Source organism: Battus philenor, unplaced genomic scaffold (assembly GCF_028537555.1).
Source record: "Battus philenor isolate CCGP_79_NKW_IND1 unplaced genomic scaffold, ilBatPhil1.0.hap1 SCAF_1, whole genome shotgun sequence".
Taxonomy (NCBI): Eukaryota; Metazoa; Arthropoda; class Insecta; order Lepidoptera; family Papilionidae; genus Battus; species Battus philenor.
The window spans coordinates 12,131,367-12,151,512 of NW_027181661.1; the positions used below are offsets into that span (position 1 = coordinate 12,131,367).

General features: G+C 32.7%; 1 protein-coding gene across 1 annotated transcript in view; it reads right to left on the reverse strand.

The window, feature by feature from the left end:
- The window catches only part of LOC137927077 (proton-coupled amino acid transporter-like protein CG1139), a 41,512-nt gene extending 24,336 nt beyond the window's left edge, over positions 1-17,176 (reverse strand). The window contains exon 1 of the mRNA XM_068770899.1: positions 17,046-17,176. Coding sequence (XP_068627000.1) covers positions 17,046-17,114 — 69 coding nt within the window. The 5' untranslated portion in view covers positions 17,115-17,176. The remainder of the gene's footprint in view (positions 1-17,045) is intronic.
- Between the last annotated feature and the right edge of the window lie 2,970 nt (positions 17,177-20,146).

A 20,146-nucleotide genomic window follows, 5' to 3' on the forward strand; every position in this document is an offset into this window, starting at 1 on the left:
GCTTTCTGTCTTGTAAAGCGTTCACAAAATTCATATGGTACATCAGATATACAGAGATTACCGGGTTAAGGAACTAAAATCAGGCTGACACTGTAATAAAAATTATACGACATACCAAAACAAGCAGAATAACTACTTGCAATAATTTATTACTTGTATAAATATGTATGATTATATTTATATGCGTAATAAAGCTTATTGATTATCCATTTATATATACATGATCTCTATTTTCCTTTGGCCAACTTGAGAATGACGCAATCGATTTTATACATAATAAATAAAAAAAATACTTATACTTCTTTGTAAATAGACAATGAAAAACAGTTGCGAAAAATTACATTTTACTTAAAACTTCGGTAACAGTTCACAAAATGTTATGTCGTTCAACATTTACGACGGTCAGCATTTTTTTTAATACATAATTTATTTGTTCATTTCACATTTGTTCAATAAATAAAGTAAACACTCTAAAATACGTTACATAAATTTATTTTTCCATCTAAAGCCAATCTCTTCTACCTGTACAAACTATGTCGACACAGCTAATATAAATAAACTGTTGGATCAACGCTGGCAAATACTTAATATATAATGTCTAATTAGATTTATTATCATAAAAATTAGATGGATTAATAATTTTTGAGCGTAAAAATGCGGGGAAAGGGGTATTTTCCCGAGAGAAATAGAAAAGTGTTCAATGTATATAATATTGAACATTTAAGTTCGCGATTATCCGTAACCTGTAAAGGAAACGACGCTCAGTCATCGTGCAACGACTCAGAAGCTTAACAGCAGAGCCGACCGCGAGCATACACGGCCCTCTATCCGATATAATGTATTATACCTGTTACAAGCACGAAGTGAATTCTTATGAAAGCATTACAAAATTGACTCTGATAATAATTCTAATTAGGGTATCTTTTCGATATTTTTATTAGTAAGAAGCATAGTTAGAAAATATGACGTAAGGTCATCATTTCATCTATGGGATGTCTATAGTCGGACGGAGGTTTCCCCAGAAACTTCTAATAGGACCAGTTGAAAGCGACGTGCATCAAGCATCTTCCGACGACCTCAAAGTCGTACCGTCTTGAGTGGGACATTTGTCCACCTTGTAGATAGATAGATAACGTGCTAGTCCCTTATCACTAACTAGCGAGTGGTTCTATATTTTTTGTATGACAAATAACGTAAAAAAAAAATGATATTCAATAATGTCGTATTCATATTAATTGCAAATATTTACAGATACATTATATATGTGCATTATGCTAACATTACGTAAAACTTTCTTATGGCGAAAAACCTAGTATTAAATTATCAATTTTAAGAAAAATACTATTAACTGAATTTTCCGCTTTCGTTTTCTTTCTCTCTAATCAGTCAATATACGTCCACTGCAAGATATGCCGTGCCTTCTCCAAAGATTGTCAGCATGATCGGTCTTACGCTGCCCGCAACAAGTGGGGAGATTGACCACACGGCGCCTACCGGATCGTGGTCCCTACTCCAGAAACATTTTAACTAACTTATTATTTACGGAAGAAAATTTATAGACTAGATGATCCCGTACCTCGTCTCTTACGAGCATCAACTTTAATTTTTAACCGCAAAATCTTATACTATTAGGTTTCGGTGTAATGATCGGGGTGTATGTGTGATATTGATTGTTTAATGTCTAAAAGTTTATGTGGAAATGTATCATTGAGTATGATTATTGCAATCTACTGGTTTTGTTCACAAGCGGCGAAACTTCTCTGATCCCAAATTGATGAATGAAAAATTAAAAAGAACAAGAAAAAATATATGTCAGACTACTTGAATTGGAAGCTAGCGTTAAAGTGACGGGATTGCCAACACAGATTTTGGAACGGTTTTGTTTTAAACTTTCTTAAAACTTTACGATTCCTAATATTATATCAATATATTATACACATATTCCTTAGCTCTGTTTTTGTTTTTTTTTTCATTTAAAAAAGTAACTGCTGCATTTCAAGCAGATTCTTGATCAGCAGGTCAACATTCGCCGATGGTAGTTTATTACTTATGTGATATTAAAATAATTGATGACATAAAAGTATGTGTCCTGTGTTGCCTCTTGAAAGATATTTTGGATATGAATTTGCACTTATACGAAAGTTTAGCCGGGTTGATGTGCGAATGAAACTTACCATTATTTGTTAGAATATCGGAATCGGTCGTAATGTCGGAACCCATAATCGAAGTCAATTACTCGTGCGCGGATACAAAATGCGAGCATATAGTGTAGCGTATAGTGCGCCTCTGTACGGTGAACAAGGTGCATGCCGATTGAATTCCTTACACGTTATGTGATTGCGGTTAAAATTTAATTTACGCGGTGTCCTGCATTCTTTATTATTTACCTTGATTGATCATAAAGTAAATATTTATAACAAGGACATATATATCTCATAAATTATTTGACAAATATTGTGTAATACATCTAAGTACACTTGAAAATGAACGTGCTGTCAATTATTTTTACCTATTTTGCGTTATTTGAATCCGTGCTTGCATGTCCATGAAACACGAGGTTTACGCACAAATCCACTTAAAGAGAAGTAGTACTTTGTTTCTTGTGGATGAGCAGGTCAAGGTGACAATGACGTATTTACAAGTAATTATGATTCCGATCACGGACTATATGTACAAGTATTTTGGCGTCACGTATTATGGAAGAAAAATATAAAAGAAAATCATTTGAATATATTGTCGTTTACCCATTTGTCAAGAATATAATTAAACTAAAAAAAGGTTATAGACTACATTGTGCTGGTTTTCCTCGATAAAAGAAAAAAAAATTCTGTAAAAAAAGTCATTCCGACGCAATTAGATTATTTGTTTACTGATAATTTGTATCAATTATTTTTTTGTTAATTAGTCAATGTCGTTTAAACGATAAACGTAAATCCAGCTGAGTAATAAAAAACAAGCGGATGGTCGTAAGACACTGTTTAAGCAAACACGCCTTGCGTGCCTCACGTGCTATCTTCGCCTGCGTTCCTTCGCGAGCACACTACTATTAAAAAAATTCGCAACGCTTTCAAAATATGTATTAATAAAGGCTTCAGACATATTCGCAAAGCAAAAAGATTTTAATTAAAACACAAACAAATAAAATAGATAGCTAAGCTTTCAGCCTTTGTCACAGCTTCGTAAGCTAGGCTCATTTCCGCCGACGTAAACAATATAAAAAAATTGACTCGATTATCAGTCTTGCGCTGCCTGCATCCAGCGACTTCCCGCGACCTTGACAATGTCGTAGATTGATGAGAATGGAAAGTTTTTCCCTTTGGGCAGAAAGTGGTGGACGCGAAAAATAGAAAAAGTTGGTTGGAAGGTTAAAACAAAAAATGAAGCAAAGACAACTAGAAAAGTGTTGTTATCGATCTCCATACCTGAAAGTATACTTGTGGCCTGTGCTAGTCGTAATTATGGAGTGGAAATAAGAATGAATAGCTAACGGTATGTAGCATATGTAAGTTTTCTTAAGTTATTTGTACCATCAACATAAGACACATAATTAACCTCATTTAAAGATCGTGAATTTATTGTACTTTATGACAATTGCCGGCTTACATTATCTTATTACGTAATAAAGCAGATGCATTACTTCAAGCAACGTACGTGGTTTGAATGACAATTTAAAAGTACTTTGTTTAAACGTATCTTGTGTTTACTTTTATTTAATTTAAATGTTTTTTTTTTATAATACTATACACATCCAATATTATTATTTTTTATTGCCTAATTTTTGTCACAAATTTGCCACTATACATTTTTACAATTACGAGTAGGTTGGACAATAATTTTTGAATATGAGTCGTAAGTTTTAGTTGAGTAATAGCTTTACCTTTTTCACATGTACTTAAGTATTTCTAACAAATGTTGCTGTTTTGTACTAAAAATCGCCATATTAAAAGGAATACGGTTTATCTATATGGTACAATAGAGAATATCAGCGGAGGAAACGATTCATGAACAGTTCTAGTTAACTTTTTTATTTACATGAATATTTAATAAATCGTGGTTAAATATCAGTGTTTTCACGTTCTGTAATGTCGCTGAAGATGCGTGTGGGTTGGATTACTTATGATGTAAGTATGTAAATACCATCTGTGGGTCAGTACGGGTTGTTGTTCTTTGGCTCTATCTTGATTCTCAACAGTTGGCGGTGTAGATCCAATTTGATGAAATTGATCGTTAGAATTAGCTCGTAAAGAACGATTGGAAAGTAATGCCACGTAAGACCAGCTTGCTATAGTATCTTGTATCGTATTAAACAAGGCCTTGCCATAATCTTCGTAGCGAGCTTTTGTTTTAAATATTAGTACGTTTCACGACGAATGCATAACATTTTTAGTAAAGTTAAAAGTAGTTAGGTTTTATAATTCATTAGTTTCTTTCGGTGAGCTTGTGCGCCCCCTAAATATTTCTTGTTATTATATATATACTCAGACTTATTTAAATCAATCAATACTTTTGTGGTAGTCTTCTAGGTGCACCGCGACTATTAAAATGGTAAAATTACTCCACTAGAGCGAACATTTATAAAGTAAACTTTTCATTGTTGATAGCGTATTTAATTTTAAATTGTCACAATATCTGCCGGGTAATATAATTAAACTCTATTACAAGTTTTTATTTTAAAAACGTGAATAATTTTAATCTCCTTCTTTAATAAAAAAATTTAATGACATTGGAATTTGGTTATTAAAATGACATTGACAAAGGAATTTCTAAACTCGCAAATTCATCGTAATTGTGTGTCTACAGAAGTCATTGAGTTTATTGACCTGCATTGCTGATATCTGTCTTAATTATTTTTTTTATATTTCGTGTTATGTTTCTTATTGTGTATTGCAGCAAATAAGTATCATTATGAGTTATAAAGTAAATCTAAAATTTCATATGTTTTACTCTTCCGGTTGTATCGTTAAAATACAAGCCTTAATTTTTACAAAGACATGTAAAGAAAGCCTTGTTCAATGTCCTAATATCTTCTTAAAATAACTGCTTGTTTAAGGTTTTTTGATTATTGACGTCTGTGATAGCTGAATTCTTGCCTTTATCTGAAGAGCCACTCTAATATCTGAGGAATGTATTAAATAAATAGGATACACGATACCTTTTATTAATCAGTTCTTGAGCTAATCTATTTAAAGCCTATTTACGAAGAATTTAGACATCTAGTCTGTTTGCAACATTTTAGTTACTTATATCTTAGACCGGGATACAATAATTAGCAAGTGTGATCTCACCTTGAATTACGCAATCTCTTCTCCCACTAATCAACAACATCGCTCATAGCATTTTATTTAATTTCGAATCGTTTCATAATAATGACTGTTCTTGCGACTGCACCCGCGATCTTGACTGTATCCTTGGTCATCCTAATGGGATACTGCCGGGTTTCGTGGTCGCTACTCGATAACCTTTAGGTTCATACAGCCGTCGAAAACATTAATCAACATTACGAGTTTTATACAAATGTCTGGGTACTTAATAATGTTTTACCCATATAAGTATCAATGTATTAGCAACAACGGTTTTCTGTGCAAAATATTACTTCTGAGACATTACATTGTACGTATACAGTGCCATACAAGAACGTCGTAATAAACGCCACTGTTGTGCATATATGGAGATCCTTTTTCACAAAATAACCTACACCAGTCTACAATAAATAGTTATTTTGACGTATAAAAAAAGGATATTACGTATAACAACAAAAATTGTGTTTATCGGCACAGTTTTACAAAACTACGTATATTGTAATCGCAATCGTGGTTATTTAATCTCCAGCGAAGGCTTTTTATAATAATATATACGTAATAATTTATTATTATATTGGAACATAAGGTGCTCAAATCGATAAGATACTTTTCGTGGACGATAAAAGGTTTTTAAATTTAAGACATTTTCATAAAGAGCTAAAAAGATCATCTTCCATCTACGCTGAAGGCAATGTTTTTATTTTATTTCCTAGACTTTTTCCTGATTTCTTTAGAACTTTTCTACTTAAAAAAAAACATAACTTTCCTATTTTGTTATTGGAAAAACTTATGTTACTTATATATGTACACTATAGTGTCTAATCAAATATTTTCTGATCAATAAATAATACAATGTCTTACGCGACATTGAATTTTATATTACAATTCATTAATTATTTTAATTAAACAGGTATAAAAACAAACATGTTCATGTTCTTTACGTAATATAACATTGTTAAATGCATATTTTATTTGGCATCTACCTTGAAAAGTACTAATTTAAATGTTTTGAGGTTTTCCTTAAGCAATTCTGTACATAATATGAAGTTTTATTAAAAAATAACCGGTTACTTGTAACATTCTACTGTGATTACCGCTTACAATCGAAGTTGCTCTTTGTTTCATTGGTATTAGTTATACTAAAAATAGAAGTTGTATAAAAAACAGTTTGAAATTCATCGATCGCTTAAGTAAATTTAGGTGTATATTTAAAGATAAATTTGTGTATTGTTTGTATAAAACAAGGAAATTGCGGGGAAGTCCGTAGTTAGTGTCTCGCCGCCAGATCTGATAAGAGCTTAGTTAAGTTTGTTAGTAAGGTTGCTTTCCTGTATATACCAGCCATGTACCTGAGAAGTCAATCGTGGTGACTTCATCGTTTATATCTCAATATAATAAATTAAACAAAAGTACATATTGCATTAATATCTTACAACGTTTCGAATCTTACGAGGAAATTGTGTAAGCAGTCATGTTATTATAGTGTCACTAAACCATTAATGTGTTGCGAATTCATGATTCGCATTCCACAAAATTTCAATTTAATATCAAATTAAATTGTACACGTAATATAAAAGATTAAATGGTTCTATTTTCATATTTATGGGTGTGGCCTATGCCCTGCTGTGGGCGTCTCTAGGCAATATAATAAAAAGCTAACATGGTGATTTTTAGTCAGCGTGTTCGTGTATCAGCTTCTTACAATTTTGTGTTTTCAATTTATAGGTTTAAGGTACTTTAATTTTTCTAATACAGTGCAACTATTATTATTAGATTGATAATATATGTAAAAGCGTGATTATCATCTGTTTTGCATTTACATATTTATACAAAATAAATATGTTATTGCAAAAAATATAAGTATTTAAATTGTAAACGAGTTTATATTTTAACTATTATTATGTAAATACAACACGTGTTCGTAATATTTTTGAATGAGATTATGGTATAGTAGTTTTCCATGCGTGCTTGTGATTGAGTCAGTTGTCATTCGGCTTTGCGCACCGGTCTCGGCACTCTGAACACGACATCCTATAATTAGTCTAACCATAAATATTTTTACATGGAATTTTTTTTTCTATAACATAAAACATTGCTGTAGTGTAACATTAAAAACATAAAAAGCTCATTCATAATAATCTCTAATGAAATCAATACAGTCCTTCAAATGTTGAGGCGATTAATCAATAGCCACACACTCTCTTAAAGGCTATATAGAAGATCTTGATACGGCTGAACGGCGCGTTGTCCAACTTATGGGTGATAATGTGTTAGTATCAGTGGCGTAGCTATGGTATTTGGGGCCTGGGGCAGATTGGGGCTTGGTGCCCCCCCCCCAAGAGTCTAAATAATTTCAAAATTCAGAACAGAATGTAGTTAATATATATTTTTTTTTGGTTCAAAATAATAATAAATATACAAAAAATAACATTAGATCTTAATAAATTTTTTTGGAAAATTTTAAAAACGAACATTCCTCGCTTTTTGGCCTGCAAAGTCATTAATCACATATTCAAAACCAATAGTGTCGACTAGTTCGAAACACAGATATGTTTTTGTGATTTAGGGCCCTTTTATAAAACACTTTATGTGTTTTGCGAATGAAAGGCTTAAACACTTTGTATATTATAATTGGTAACCGTTTACTTTTTTTAATGTTCATATTATTTAACAACTTTTTTAGCATAAAAATAGTAAAATTCGATATTCTTTTTATGTTATTTACTTTAAATTATGGATTTCATTTTTCTTTTAACATTTCATTATTCATCATTCAAAAAAAAATTCATAAAAATTATTTTCAACTTTGGTGCCCCCTGTGTGGTGCCTGGTGCGGCCGCCCCGCTCGCCACCCCCTAGCTACGCCACTGGTTAGTATCTATGAAACTTCTCAGCCTTGATCACAGCCGGCAAATAGCAAGTCTGTCAATTTTTGACAGGAAATATTTTGGGGTAAGCGCAGCGGAACTTCATGACATTATCCCACCATCCCCGTTTCTCTATGAAAAGAGTAGGAAATCGGCCCACTATCACGGTTACCTTTCTGATTTTCACAGACCGAGCCTGTCGGCCTCCTTATTTCCCGAGAGTTCTAACCCAGGTCTCTTCAAGTTGTAGGTGAATAGATATCAATTGAGTCTGCGTACTTCATCTTCGACTATATCGTTGCTTTCCATTAGTCGAGTTAGTAATCAAATGCGCTGCTAATATTATGGATTATTTCGGATTCTTCGAATTATCATGTCGTTTATTTTATACTTAGAAAAACTGGGATTCTTCTTCTCTCGATTGCTTTTTCTTCGGGATTAGGTGACGGCTGTCTTTAGCTCTAATGGAGTCTAAAACTGTTTGTTTCAGTAACGGATGGAGTGTTTTAGTATATTTCCCAACAGGTCTATTGAACACTGATCAATTACTTTTTTAAATCCATCTTTTTCTCGTGTCTTCCTTAGACCTCCTTAGACCCTTTTTATCATAATATAAATGTTCACGATTGTCTACTGGGGTAGTCCACGATATTTCCATACAGGAAATGTTTGCAACCCAATCTGCAACGTACGTTCATGTGTTTACTTGCAGTGTTCAGTGTTGGTCCCATGATGTATGCCCTCACTAGCAAACAGAACGATGTCATAGCAAAATGAAATAATGCATACACAAATTCCTAATTTTAAATAATTGCGGTAGCTTTAATTTGAACTAAATATTAATTTGGAACTACCAAAATCTCAGATATTGTAAAAAAGTTTAAGCCAATATGGGTTATCGAAAAATATATAGGTTATAATAATATGTCTTTTGGGCTCTTCTAGTTGATGATAGTTGTTGGTAGGCAATTTCGTCGAGGCATTAAACGGTCACCGATAACGAACAGCTACTTCTATTATTTCTAACAATCCTTTGCGATATATATGGGAAACGCAATCACGTCAAAATCGTCTTGCTGTCACAAAAGCAAATGTAATTTATAACGGAAGTATGTAACGCTTATTCTGACTAAACATTTATCTCTTCTGTTTTGCATTTTCAAGCTTTACGTCTCGTTACCTTTTATTTACATAAACAATTTTTAAAATATTATACCATAATTATCAATTCAGATATAGGCCTCCAATAGAACTAGTAGGTAGAGGTCTGCAACCAGCGTCTTCCGACTTGTTAACAAAGTAATCTGTCCACCTGGTGAGTGGACGTAAGCTGCACTTACCGGTCCGTGGTATTCACTCTAGAACTTTAAGGCCCTGGCAGTCATTTGTTATGAGCGCTATGTGGTCTATAAACATACGCTAGAGTATAACACTGTATTTTCAAGATAGACAATGAATATACGTAATTTTTTAATCTGAAATTATTGTGTTTTAACAAGTTTCAAGTTTGTAAAAACTTACTCAATAACTCATCTATAAATTTTACCTAATTATCATAAAAATATCAGAGAATGGGAAGTAGAGAAGTAATATAGCATGCGAAACAATATGGTAACTAACTTTAAAAATATATCGTTCTATTTCTCGTGGCAAATTAAATTAACGTATTGTTTTGCAACACTAACAATTATCATATCGTTTATGATAATTAAGAAATAATAAATGTTAAACAACATTGAAATAATACAAATTAAATGCAACCATTCAAGCGATAGCATGCTTCTTTTTCTCAACTCATTTATAGTAAAATATTATCAAGTGACAGGAGCAGTGATAGCCAGACGATGAAGAATTGAGACTTGAGACCGTAGGTCGTGGGTTCGATTGCCAAGATGCGTTGTAAAACTTGTCGAGTGAGTTAAAACCATTTTGCCTATTAGATACACATGACGTTTTTAAAACTTGAATTCTAAATGCTATTTTTGTACTTAAAATCACACGCTTGCAACTTCTCGTTGTTCACATACGAAAATTTGCTCTTAACTGGTATTCTTTTCACAATTCCATATGGGTTCATTTCATTATCATCATCCTTCCAGACGTCGGACGTCCGCAGGATTTTCGTTAACGGCTTGGTAGCAACCTGTGTTCAGCGTCATTCGACGACATTGATAAGGATCTTGTCATTTCTTACGAATCAAAAGAAATCTGCCATGAGAAGCATAGGACAGGAGTAATATGGCATAGCAGACATATATGGGTAGAAGATATCATATGTTTTTAAATGTATACTAAGTAATTTAAAGTAAAAATTTGAAAGTTATGTGGCGCTAATCTCGATACTAATTGATGACGAGAACACGTGGCGCAGTTTCAAACTTTATGCGCGGTGTGACTCCGCGGCCTCTCGTAACTAGAAGCGAGCGTATTTATACACCATGGCCTTAGCATTGTCTCTACGTCTCTGGAAATAGTCGCAGGGAGTAGCTCATTAAGATACAGTCAAATCTATGACACGCAACGTACAATCGCTGCGCATTCGGCCTCTGCCGTTTTCTCTAATACTAAGCGTATGCAATATACTATAAAATTAATAACTTTAGCGATTTTGTATAATTACAACACAAAAAGAATTTATACGAAATGAATATATCAAATTGCAAATATATATTTGTGAGACAGCAATTTTATTTGCCAACCTTTTAAGTTAAAAAAGGTAAGAAAATGTTCAGTTAGTCGTTGGCGATTCCTACGGCGTTCATACTGGTTCTCAAATGGAAAATTACAAAGATCATAGGAGGAAAATGCTGAACAAATACGTAGCGTTATATTAAATGCTTACTTTAGTTGTTTTGTCGCAAATATCACTACATGTTTTGTAACTATACAGATGCGTTATAACTTTGGATTACATAGATTTTATACAGACCAGTTTGAGCACGACCTCATTGGAACCGCTATGTTAGGTTTAGTTTACAAAGTACCAAATAATTATTATGTTCCAAAATAATGTGTGTTTTTGAATAGAAGCTTTAAAAATATGTCCTTAAACTGTCCCGGATTTTTTAATAACTTTATATAATACATAATACATTGTAATTAGAAAAACATATCACTATTTTGTTTTTCGTCTTAAATGACTTAAAATTAAGTTAACATACCAATAAAGTTTGCTTGCTACGATATAAGTGTGAAGTTCTTTAATTATTTGTTATGTATTAAAGAAATTTATTGACAAGACCTTAGAATCTACCAACTAAGAATCTTAAATAGACTATTCATAAAATATAATAAAAAAAATTTGTTTCGGTGCTCTTGTAACAAATTATTATAAAATAATAGAAAAGTATTTTGTTTAAACCTTGCCTAATTCATAGTGAAAAGGTACTGTTACCACTCGTACCGGTGCAGTGAACCTTAGAAAGTGAATGCAAAAATAAACAGTAAAAATATATTTGTTGTATAAAATAGTTTTGCTTACAAAAGGCGTAACGCTAAGACTCTGATGACGTAGATGCGCAGTACCCGCGCTTCGCTGGGTTCCTTATAATCGTCAGCTAAATCATTACTCATCGACTCTAATTGCGACCTCACAATCCACCGTGAGAATTAGGTGTGACTGTTTACTTAACTTGCCGATTTCTGACTGTGCTCATGTTATTGTGAACGATAATTACACAGCATATATGTATGTAAACCATAAGCACTGTGGTCGTTCAAATATTACAATCACGAATAATGTACAGAATTTTTAAATGTGTCGTTAGGCAAATCCACTTTAGTAAGAGACGTAATAGAAAACTAATAGTAATTTTATATATGTTAAACATAACTAACCCTCTTGAACTCATTGACAATAAGCAATGTAAAATATACGCAAAAACGGCTAACCATTAACAAGGTATCTCACCTTGTTAATGGTTAGCCGTAACCTTCTATTATAAAAATTATTCAGTATGTTATTCTGCTTTATGATTGTTTCTCCTTCGCAAATATATCTCGTCTAAGGTGACACGTGTTAAACTCTACAATTTCACTCGATACCACAACTTCGAATCGGAACATAACATAGCTTAAATAAGATAGAAAATAACTAATTTGATATGGGAAGTACTAAACTGGAGGAGTTTTTAAGACTAAGATAATATCTTACTTTGAACAGTCAGTGTATTATTAGTATTATAAGTAATCGCTGGTAACAATGAAAGTTTTCATAGCTGGCCAGTTTTAAAATGGAATGTACTAAACTTTTTTGTGTTTTCCATTACACTGTCATTTTAAAAATGGCGGTTACTTAAATTTGTATCTCAGCATCATTGTACATTTAACACGTGGGCAAAAAAAGTGACGATAGACTTCGGTTAGTTTTTGATGGTGAAGTTTCATCTCGTTCTATTTACAACTGGTTTATCGAATTCTAACGTGGTCGTACCAATCTTAGTGATAATCCGCGTGAAGGACGTCGTTCAACATGGACTACTGAAATAACAAGGCATACATATGCCTCGAATTTGTTGGTACCTCTGGCCAGACACGTCTCGGACAGGGAACTTACTAGCAAATTCATGTAAGTTTTGATGTTTGTATGCGTCTAATTTAAATTTTTTTGCGCAATCGTATAGAAGCTAGGTTTGTGTTAGAATATATCTCTTTTGTTATATTTTAACTGAAGGTCAAAAAACCGTAGCGTTAGTTGGTGCCGTGATATATTGAAATTCGACGGTGGTGTCTCAAATGCTGTATGTGTCATTGTCATAGGTGAGGTAACGTGGATCAGCTGTTATGATCCTGAAACCATGTCAGTCTTGACAGTTATTTTCCTAAGAATTGTTTACAAAAATTAAGCGAGAAATCAGCATTTGGAAAAAGGTTATCGAGCCTTTCTTTGGTAGGATATTTTGTTACAGAGCAACTGTTTTCTCTCAAAAACAAGAAACAGTAACAAAACAGTGGTCATTTGCAATTGTTTTATTGTTTAAAAACAACGAAGTAGTCGGTCAAACGATAAACCGAAATTTAAACTACCTCCGGTGTTGAATTTTTGGATTATCCTGCTCTTTATTTACTTTTAAAGATAATACAAGAGCTTGAAACTAGGTTTTAATACGACAATTATTTTTTTATCATTTATTAAGTGGACAGGTATTGAAATAGTATAAACAGTTAAGTGTTATAAACAAAAACACCAAAACTCCTGCTTATTGATGAAGTATACAACGCTGACAATATGATTACATTATAAGTATAGAATAGACAATTTGTTAACAAGATTACGAAGAAACGGTGGCTGCCTTTGAAAATTCGGTGACTTAATAAAAATCATTTATTATTAGATACTTAGTTAAAATTTCGGCAATTTACTTTATTTATTTATTTATTTACTCTTTTTACAATTTGAGTAATGGCGGACTTAATGCCTTATATGCATTCTTTGCAAGTGAACCCAAGGTGGTGCAGAAATACTAGTATGTAAATTTGGAAAAACTATAAAAAATATTTAATAATATGATAAAGTATTCTATATACGCATATGATATATATAAATACTATACTTGTAAATATGTAATTATGTTGGCACATCGTCCCGTCTTCCTGTCGGTCCCCTTAGCCAAGTGTGTGCGTGAGGATACAGGCAATGTGTAAACGGATTGTATTTACTTCAAACAACAGGCGGCCAGGGTGGCGCTAACATTCGTTTTTTGGCAACCGTAATGTTTGGGAACTGGACAGAAATAGGAATCGCAGATGACACAATCATTCATTTACTCTATAATTAGATATTAGAAATGTGTGCGTGCGTGACTTTGAATAGGCGTCGAGCGTCTTGGCTGCCATACAACTATATAACCACTAAATATTTTCCTTCATACTTCAAAGAGGAAATGTGCTACATTCTCATGCTCTTATTCTTTAAAATGGACCAATAAAACAAGTTTTGTATTGAGACATAGATAATGAATCATCTTATTAAATATAAATCAACTAAAACGATTTTAGTTTAATTAATTTCGACCAGTGCAAAACGCTTCGGCTACCTCGACCGGTTACTGAACTGTTTTTTATTATAATACCGCAGGCATTATCGATACATAGTAGTACGGTATTCAAAGTCCACATTTTACTTCGTGTAATGAGGGATATCATAACTCAATCCTTATATCCCTTTCTAGTCGTGAACATCGAAATAAATTATTATAAACAAATTTAAGCTGTTATTTTACTGTACAAACAAAGCACACTAAAATTTTTGTGGAATAATGAAACTATCACCACTACGGAGGAAGGCAGTGAACGTTCTACGGCTGAATAGAAAAACGAAAAGCATCTGACAAAAAATATTTTGCGATGACAATGTTGCTTTATCATCTGTAATGATCGAAAAAAGACTTTTTTTCTTATATAAAGATAATAATAAAATAAAATATAATTTTACTTCACTATTTATTATTTCCTATAGCATGTTTATTTAAAATATAATAAACAAAAACAACGGGACAATCGTAGAAATGCGATAATTAAATAGTTTCAGAAAACCAAGTACACATCTGAAACTTATATTGAGGGACAAAATTATTCAAGATGTCACATCAAAAGACTTTTCAGGTACAGTGAACTTTAAATGAGATAACTTTTTCCGATAGAGCTGTTATTGATGTGCATCAAAGATTGTGCAGTGTTGTATTGCATAAGAACTTAAAACGTGAAATACTCATTAATTATATCTTTATCAAGAAAATTTACAAAAAGTTTAATTGAAAAAGAAAACAGATGTCCAATGAACCCTGTTAAACAACGGGAGTACTCGTCGAATAACGGATCACCTGTCAAGACCACTTTTATTTTCTGATGTATATTTATTTTCAAATTAATTCCGTGTAGCATTATACCTATCATATCGGTAGCAATGCCTTATATGCCAGTAACATAGATATTACATATATTTAAATTGATTATGCAAATTAGTCAAAGATTGTGTCATAAATTAAAATATATTTTATGTTTTATTACCAACATGGTCAGGGCAATACTCTTGGTATTGCCTTGACCTAAATGTGATAGTATTATAAAAAACATATTTAAACTCTTTCAAAAAGGAATAAACAATTCATAGAACATATTTTGAAATTTGTGTAATTCGGAAAATAGTGCAAAATGCTTTTAACATTTATCAAATTATATTCTCGGACTATTAGTGATCATTAAAAATATTATTGTACTTTATAAGCACATCAATTTATATAAACCTCTTGCTACAGGAACATTTCAAATAGGTTTGACTAAACTGTTATATTTATACTGCAACGCATGCCGAGCTGGCACTTTTAAAAATGCAATTTTATCAATCCTTTGTAACTATGAGCACACACTTTGTCCTGACTTTTACTTCGACGGGGCTGTTTGATAAAAAAAAATTTAACAGGTCAGTTCAATTAATTTTAATGTATAGATAATAATTATTACGTTTAAAACAGACATGAATTTACAAACTTCCAGGTTTCAATGGGTTTATTAAACTTCAAATGTCAATTGTCTCCGTAAATCATGTTTCAAAGTCACCGCTCGTTATTCGCAGTTTGAACTTTTCTTCTGCGACTGAGAACATTCACAGTTTGAAAAGCTGGCAATGAAATATTTTTAAATGTTATATAACACTTATGCGCAATATTATAATGTGAATGTAGCACAATATGCTACGAGGTCGCCTTACAAGTTCTTTCCTACTAAATTATTACTATAAAAAAAAATCATAACACTGCATTCTGGCATATACTTCGAGAACATTCATTTGTATTAATGCACGTATTGGTTATGAATGAGTTGCCATTTATTACGCATTCCGCAATCGCGTTTCAATTAGCCTGTCAATAGGTTGCGGAGGAGCTCTCAATAGGTAGTGTCCCTGCGTGTCTCAGAGAGCGCCGGCGCATCCCGACTCGGCTGACAGATCTATGCTTCTTCGATTTATTTACCAAAAGGTGAAATACATATTGTACCGGTCGGTTATTTACGTCCGGCGGTAGACCGCCGCAGCTCGACCTTCGTTTAGCGCGTAATTTCCAAAACATTTTTATACTTTTAATATTAAAAGAATATCGAGTAAAAATGGCAGAAGTTTTCTATTTATTACTAATTAGTTATTATTGATAGTTTTCAATTAAAAGTCATAGATAAATCAATGATTCAACTCTGAGAATCCTATGATTTAAACCAAATAATTCGCTTATTCTAATTATAATTATAAAAGAAAATTCTATGAAGAAAAATATTCCTTTAAAAACTACCTATTGATACATATCAATATTATAATGATCACTGATACAAAGTCCATTTAATCTTAACAAGAACATGTCACTGAAGTTTGCAATATCTCACAATCATTTGTCCCGATTGAGAATCAATCCCAGACCCGAGGATATCAAGCGTTTTCCTTTCTATCTCCTCGGTCGCATAATCGATATGTGTTACATCTACGAAAATGCTTCGGTATAAGGCTTATTCCTTAAATAAGCATTAGTTTTGAATGGAAGATTTTGTGAAATAGGTAAATAAATTTCATTGTTACATGTACAATTTACAAAGTATAATAGTAAAACTTGCTAATATTTAGTATGCTTCAGTGAACCGAAATATTACTACATATATTTTACTGTACAATGTTAAAACTTTTTTATATAAAATGTATAATATTTATCGAAAACTAATATTTATTGACTTCAATTAATAAATTTTGAAACAAGATATAAAATTTTTTTTCTTAATTCACATTCGCACATGATTATAAAAAATAAAAAAATCAATTCGCAAAAAAACAAATACGCGGTCCTAAATATGTAATAATTAATTTCTTCAATGAACATGTAGTATGTTATGTCCATACCTTTTTGTTTTGCCTGGCGGGCGTTAAGCCCACCTGGGAGCCCATCTCGGCTAAAATGTTTTTCGGCATGTTGTCTCACAGGGGTCACTGTTTGTCACCGAAGTCCGCGAGCGTATGCGCGACTTGCGCGCAGGGTTACGAGCGAATGCGACGGCGCGCAAACGCACGCGCACTTATAACGCGCGCGTGACGTCATACTCGCAACGCCGTCTGTACTCCAATGCAGCCCCATATCACATCATCAGAGCATCTTGCTTTCATCACAACCATATCAGTTGATAGACGCCCGGTTACAACGCACAGGCCTCCCCCAAAGCTCGCCCAGACGATCAGTCATTCGCTGCAGGGATCCCTCGACTTCCCGCCGCCTCAAGCATATCGTCGATCCTCCTAGTGATCCACATACCCACGCAGCATACTTTACTTTTATATAACATTCTCTTATTCGTAACCCCTTGAGACAAATTTGTACAAATATACACTTTAGCTTAGCTATCTAAGAGACTGAGCTCAAATTAACATAAAAGGTTTAAAGTCCTTTTAAATAAAAAAATTAGAAAATTCATAGTTGATACGTTATTCTTACACAGCAAATCAGCAGCCAAAAGCCATCTGAAGAACAACATAGACAATTTTATTGACACAGCCGCTTACAAGCTAATACGCAGTTCACATGATATTAAACAGTTTCTTGAACGTCATAGACACAAATATCAACTTTAAGGGTGAATACAGATGTGATGTGGGCTCTGAGTAGTCTTTTCAATGCGAAACTACTGCGTCTTTTGATTTAAATAAATAAGGCTTTGGTGAACACGTAATTGGTTTTTTCTAAAGTATTCCAATCTCATAGCTACATGGCTCTGATTTTATGAAAACACTGATGGCGCAATCCGTAAACTTTGCTTCTTCGTGGTTCTTTGGAAATTCAGAGAGAAATGAAATAAGTTAATGCCATAAGCGTTCATATTAAGCTAAGATCATCAAAACCAGTTTCCTGGAAAAAATATATTAATAAGGTCTAAAGAACAACATCGTTTTCGCAGGTGCGTTGCGTGAGGTTACGATATTTGAAATATGTTGATAGCACTTCGGATATATTTGTTTGATATGTTTTTGACTAATAGCAAATAACATATGTACGTATATAAATTACATATATAAAATATTACATCTAGGCGACAATTCGATGCTATTTGTGTAAACAAACAAATCTGCCATTAAAGCCTGCTAATTCATATAAGCCAATTTAATTTACATGAATTTAAATTAGCTTACGTGACTAGTATTCTCTAGTTTTATGTCATAAAGTAACAATAAAATTTTCGTCATTGATTTTATCATGATCATTTAAAAGTATACGTTAATTTTTTAATATTAAAAATGATTTATATTACTTTGGCGATAACATATGGAGAAGATGATCCGGCTTTACCGTTTTTAATTTATAAACTGTCTCTGACTGCTCGCATAAACACAAAAACAAGGGACGTGCAATTTTAAAGAAACGTTGTTTTTCACATATTGTTGTGTAAAGCAAAACACCTCGCAATCGTATGTTTGCTTTTTTCGTTTTTCAATCATTTGCTTATCGTAACGATTAGACCATTCCAACGTATATTTATTGATGATGTCATTTACAGATGTAAACATTTAAACCATAGCATTATCTACCTGTATTTTCATACTCTCAAGGACACCATAGGCTTTATAATGATAAAGAAAAATATAAAGATCTTCAAATAGCAACCGCTCACGATGTGCTGCAAGTGATATGAAGATTGTGCGATTCGACTTTAACCAGTGTACAATAGAGAGTAGAGATTGCGCGAATGATCACTGTAGCCAGAGTACAATGGCATCGTGTCAAAGTTCGCCACTTAATTTAATAAGTATTAGATCTCATCAAAGCAATATTTTTATTTGCTATGTACAATAATACAAAAAAAAAAACAATAAAACTGTTTGATTCCTAATCCTTATCGGGAACTGAAAACTGAAAATGAAAGATATTCTTCTATAGTCCAACCGTAGCAGGGGCGAGAGATTTTTACAAACGAATGAAAGAAATTATACATAAATAATGATCGAGTCAACGCTTCACTTTCTTCTCGTCGATAACCATATTACCTTGCTTACACCGATAAAACTTTTTTCAGATCATTCAATTTTGTAAATGTATGAGATATTCCAACAATTCTTCTTTTTAACGTACACTATGACCAATGGTCGCTTGATTCTGAAACCAAATTTTCTTCGTGAGTCAGTCGTACACAATGAACAAAGCAACAGTTCATGTCTCTCAGTGGAAATATCGATTAACTGTTTTGTTTTTCAACAAATAATCTAACATTCCTCATAGGTAAGTCAGAGTAATAATACGGTTAATATTTCTTTCAAAAATAATATATATGTAAGTGATTAATACTGTCTGTATTATACCTAATATATTACCTTAGACGCGTTTAAAAGTTACAATTAACATTGTGTATCATACATAACACACTAATACGAATTAAAGATAACACAAAACGAATTAATGTGTGATTACGGATTTACGTGTATAATAATTTTGTATATCTACTGACACAAATGCACAACCTTCCTCAATAAGTGTAACAGGTAAAATACAGCAAAATTTGTGGTGAATTTTAAAAGTATTAACTGTCTGTTCTATTTTTTATATATTGTTATATTGCTTTGGTGAGTGTGATGAGTGAGTTGTGTTAAAAGACAATATCATAAATTGCGCGCCCTTGCCTTTTTAGTTTTTGATATTAGACAGATGTGTTTACTTAGCTTTGAATAATAGTGGTTCCGCGAGGTGTACCGGAATAGAACTGAAGCTTCAAAACATGGTATAGTACGGCTATGAAGATGCATCAAGAAGTTCCACCTCGACCAATTCAGAATAGCTTACTTGCTTGTCTGATTAAGTCATGTTGATAACTGGACCCTCTGTTGCATCTGCCCTGAGTAAAATTGGGTCTGGTATGAAAAGAGGATGCCATCGATTTAGTCAAGGCGTTTCAAGAGAGATGCTACCATCAAAAATGAAAAAAAAAACTTTTGAGAAGTTAGATAAAGGAAGCGCACAAGCT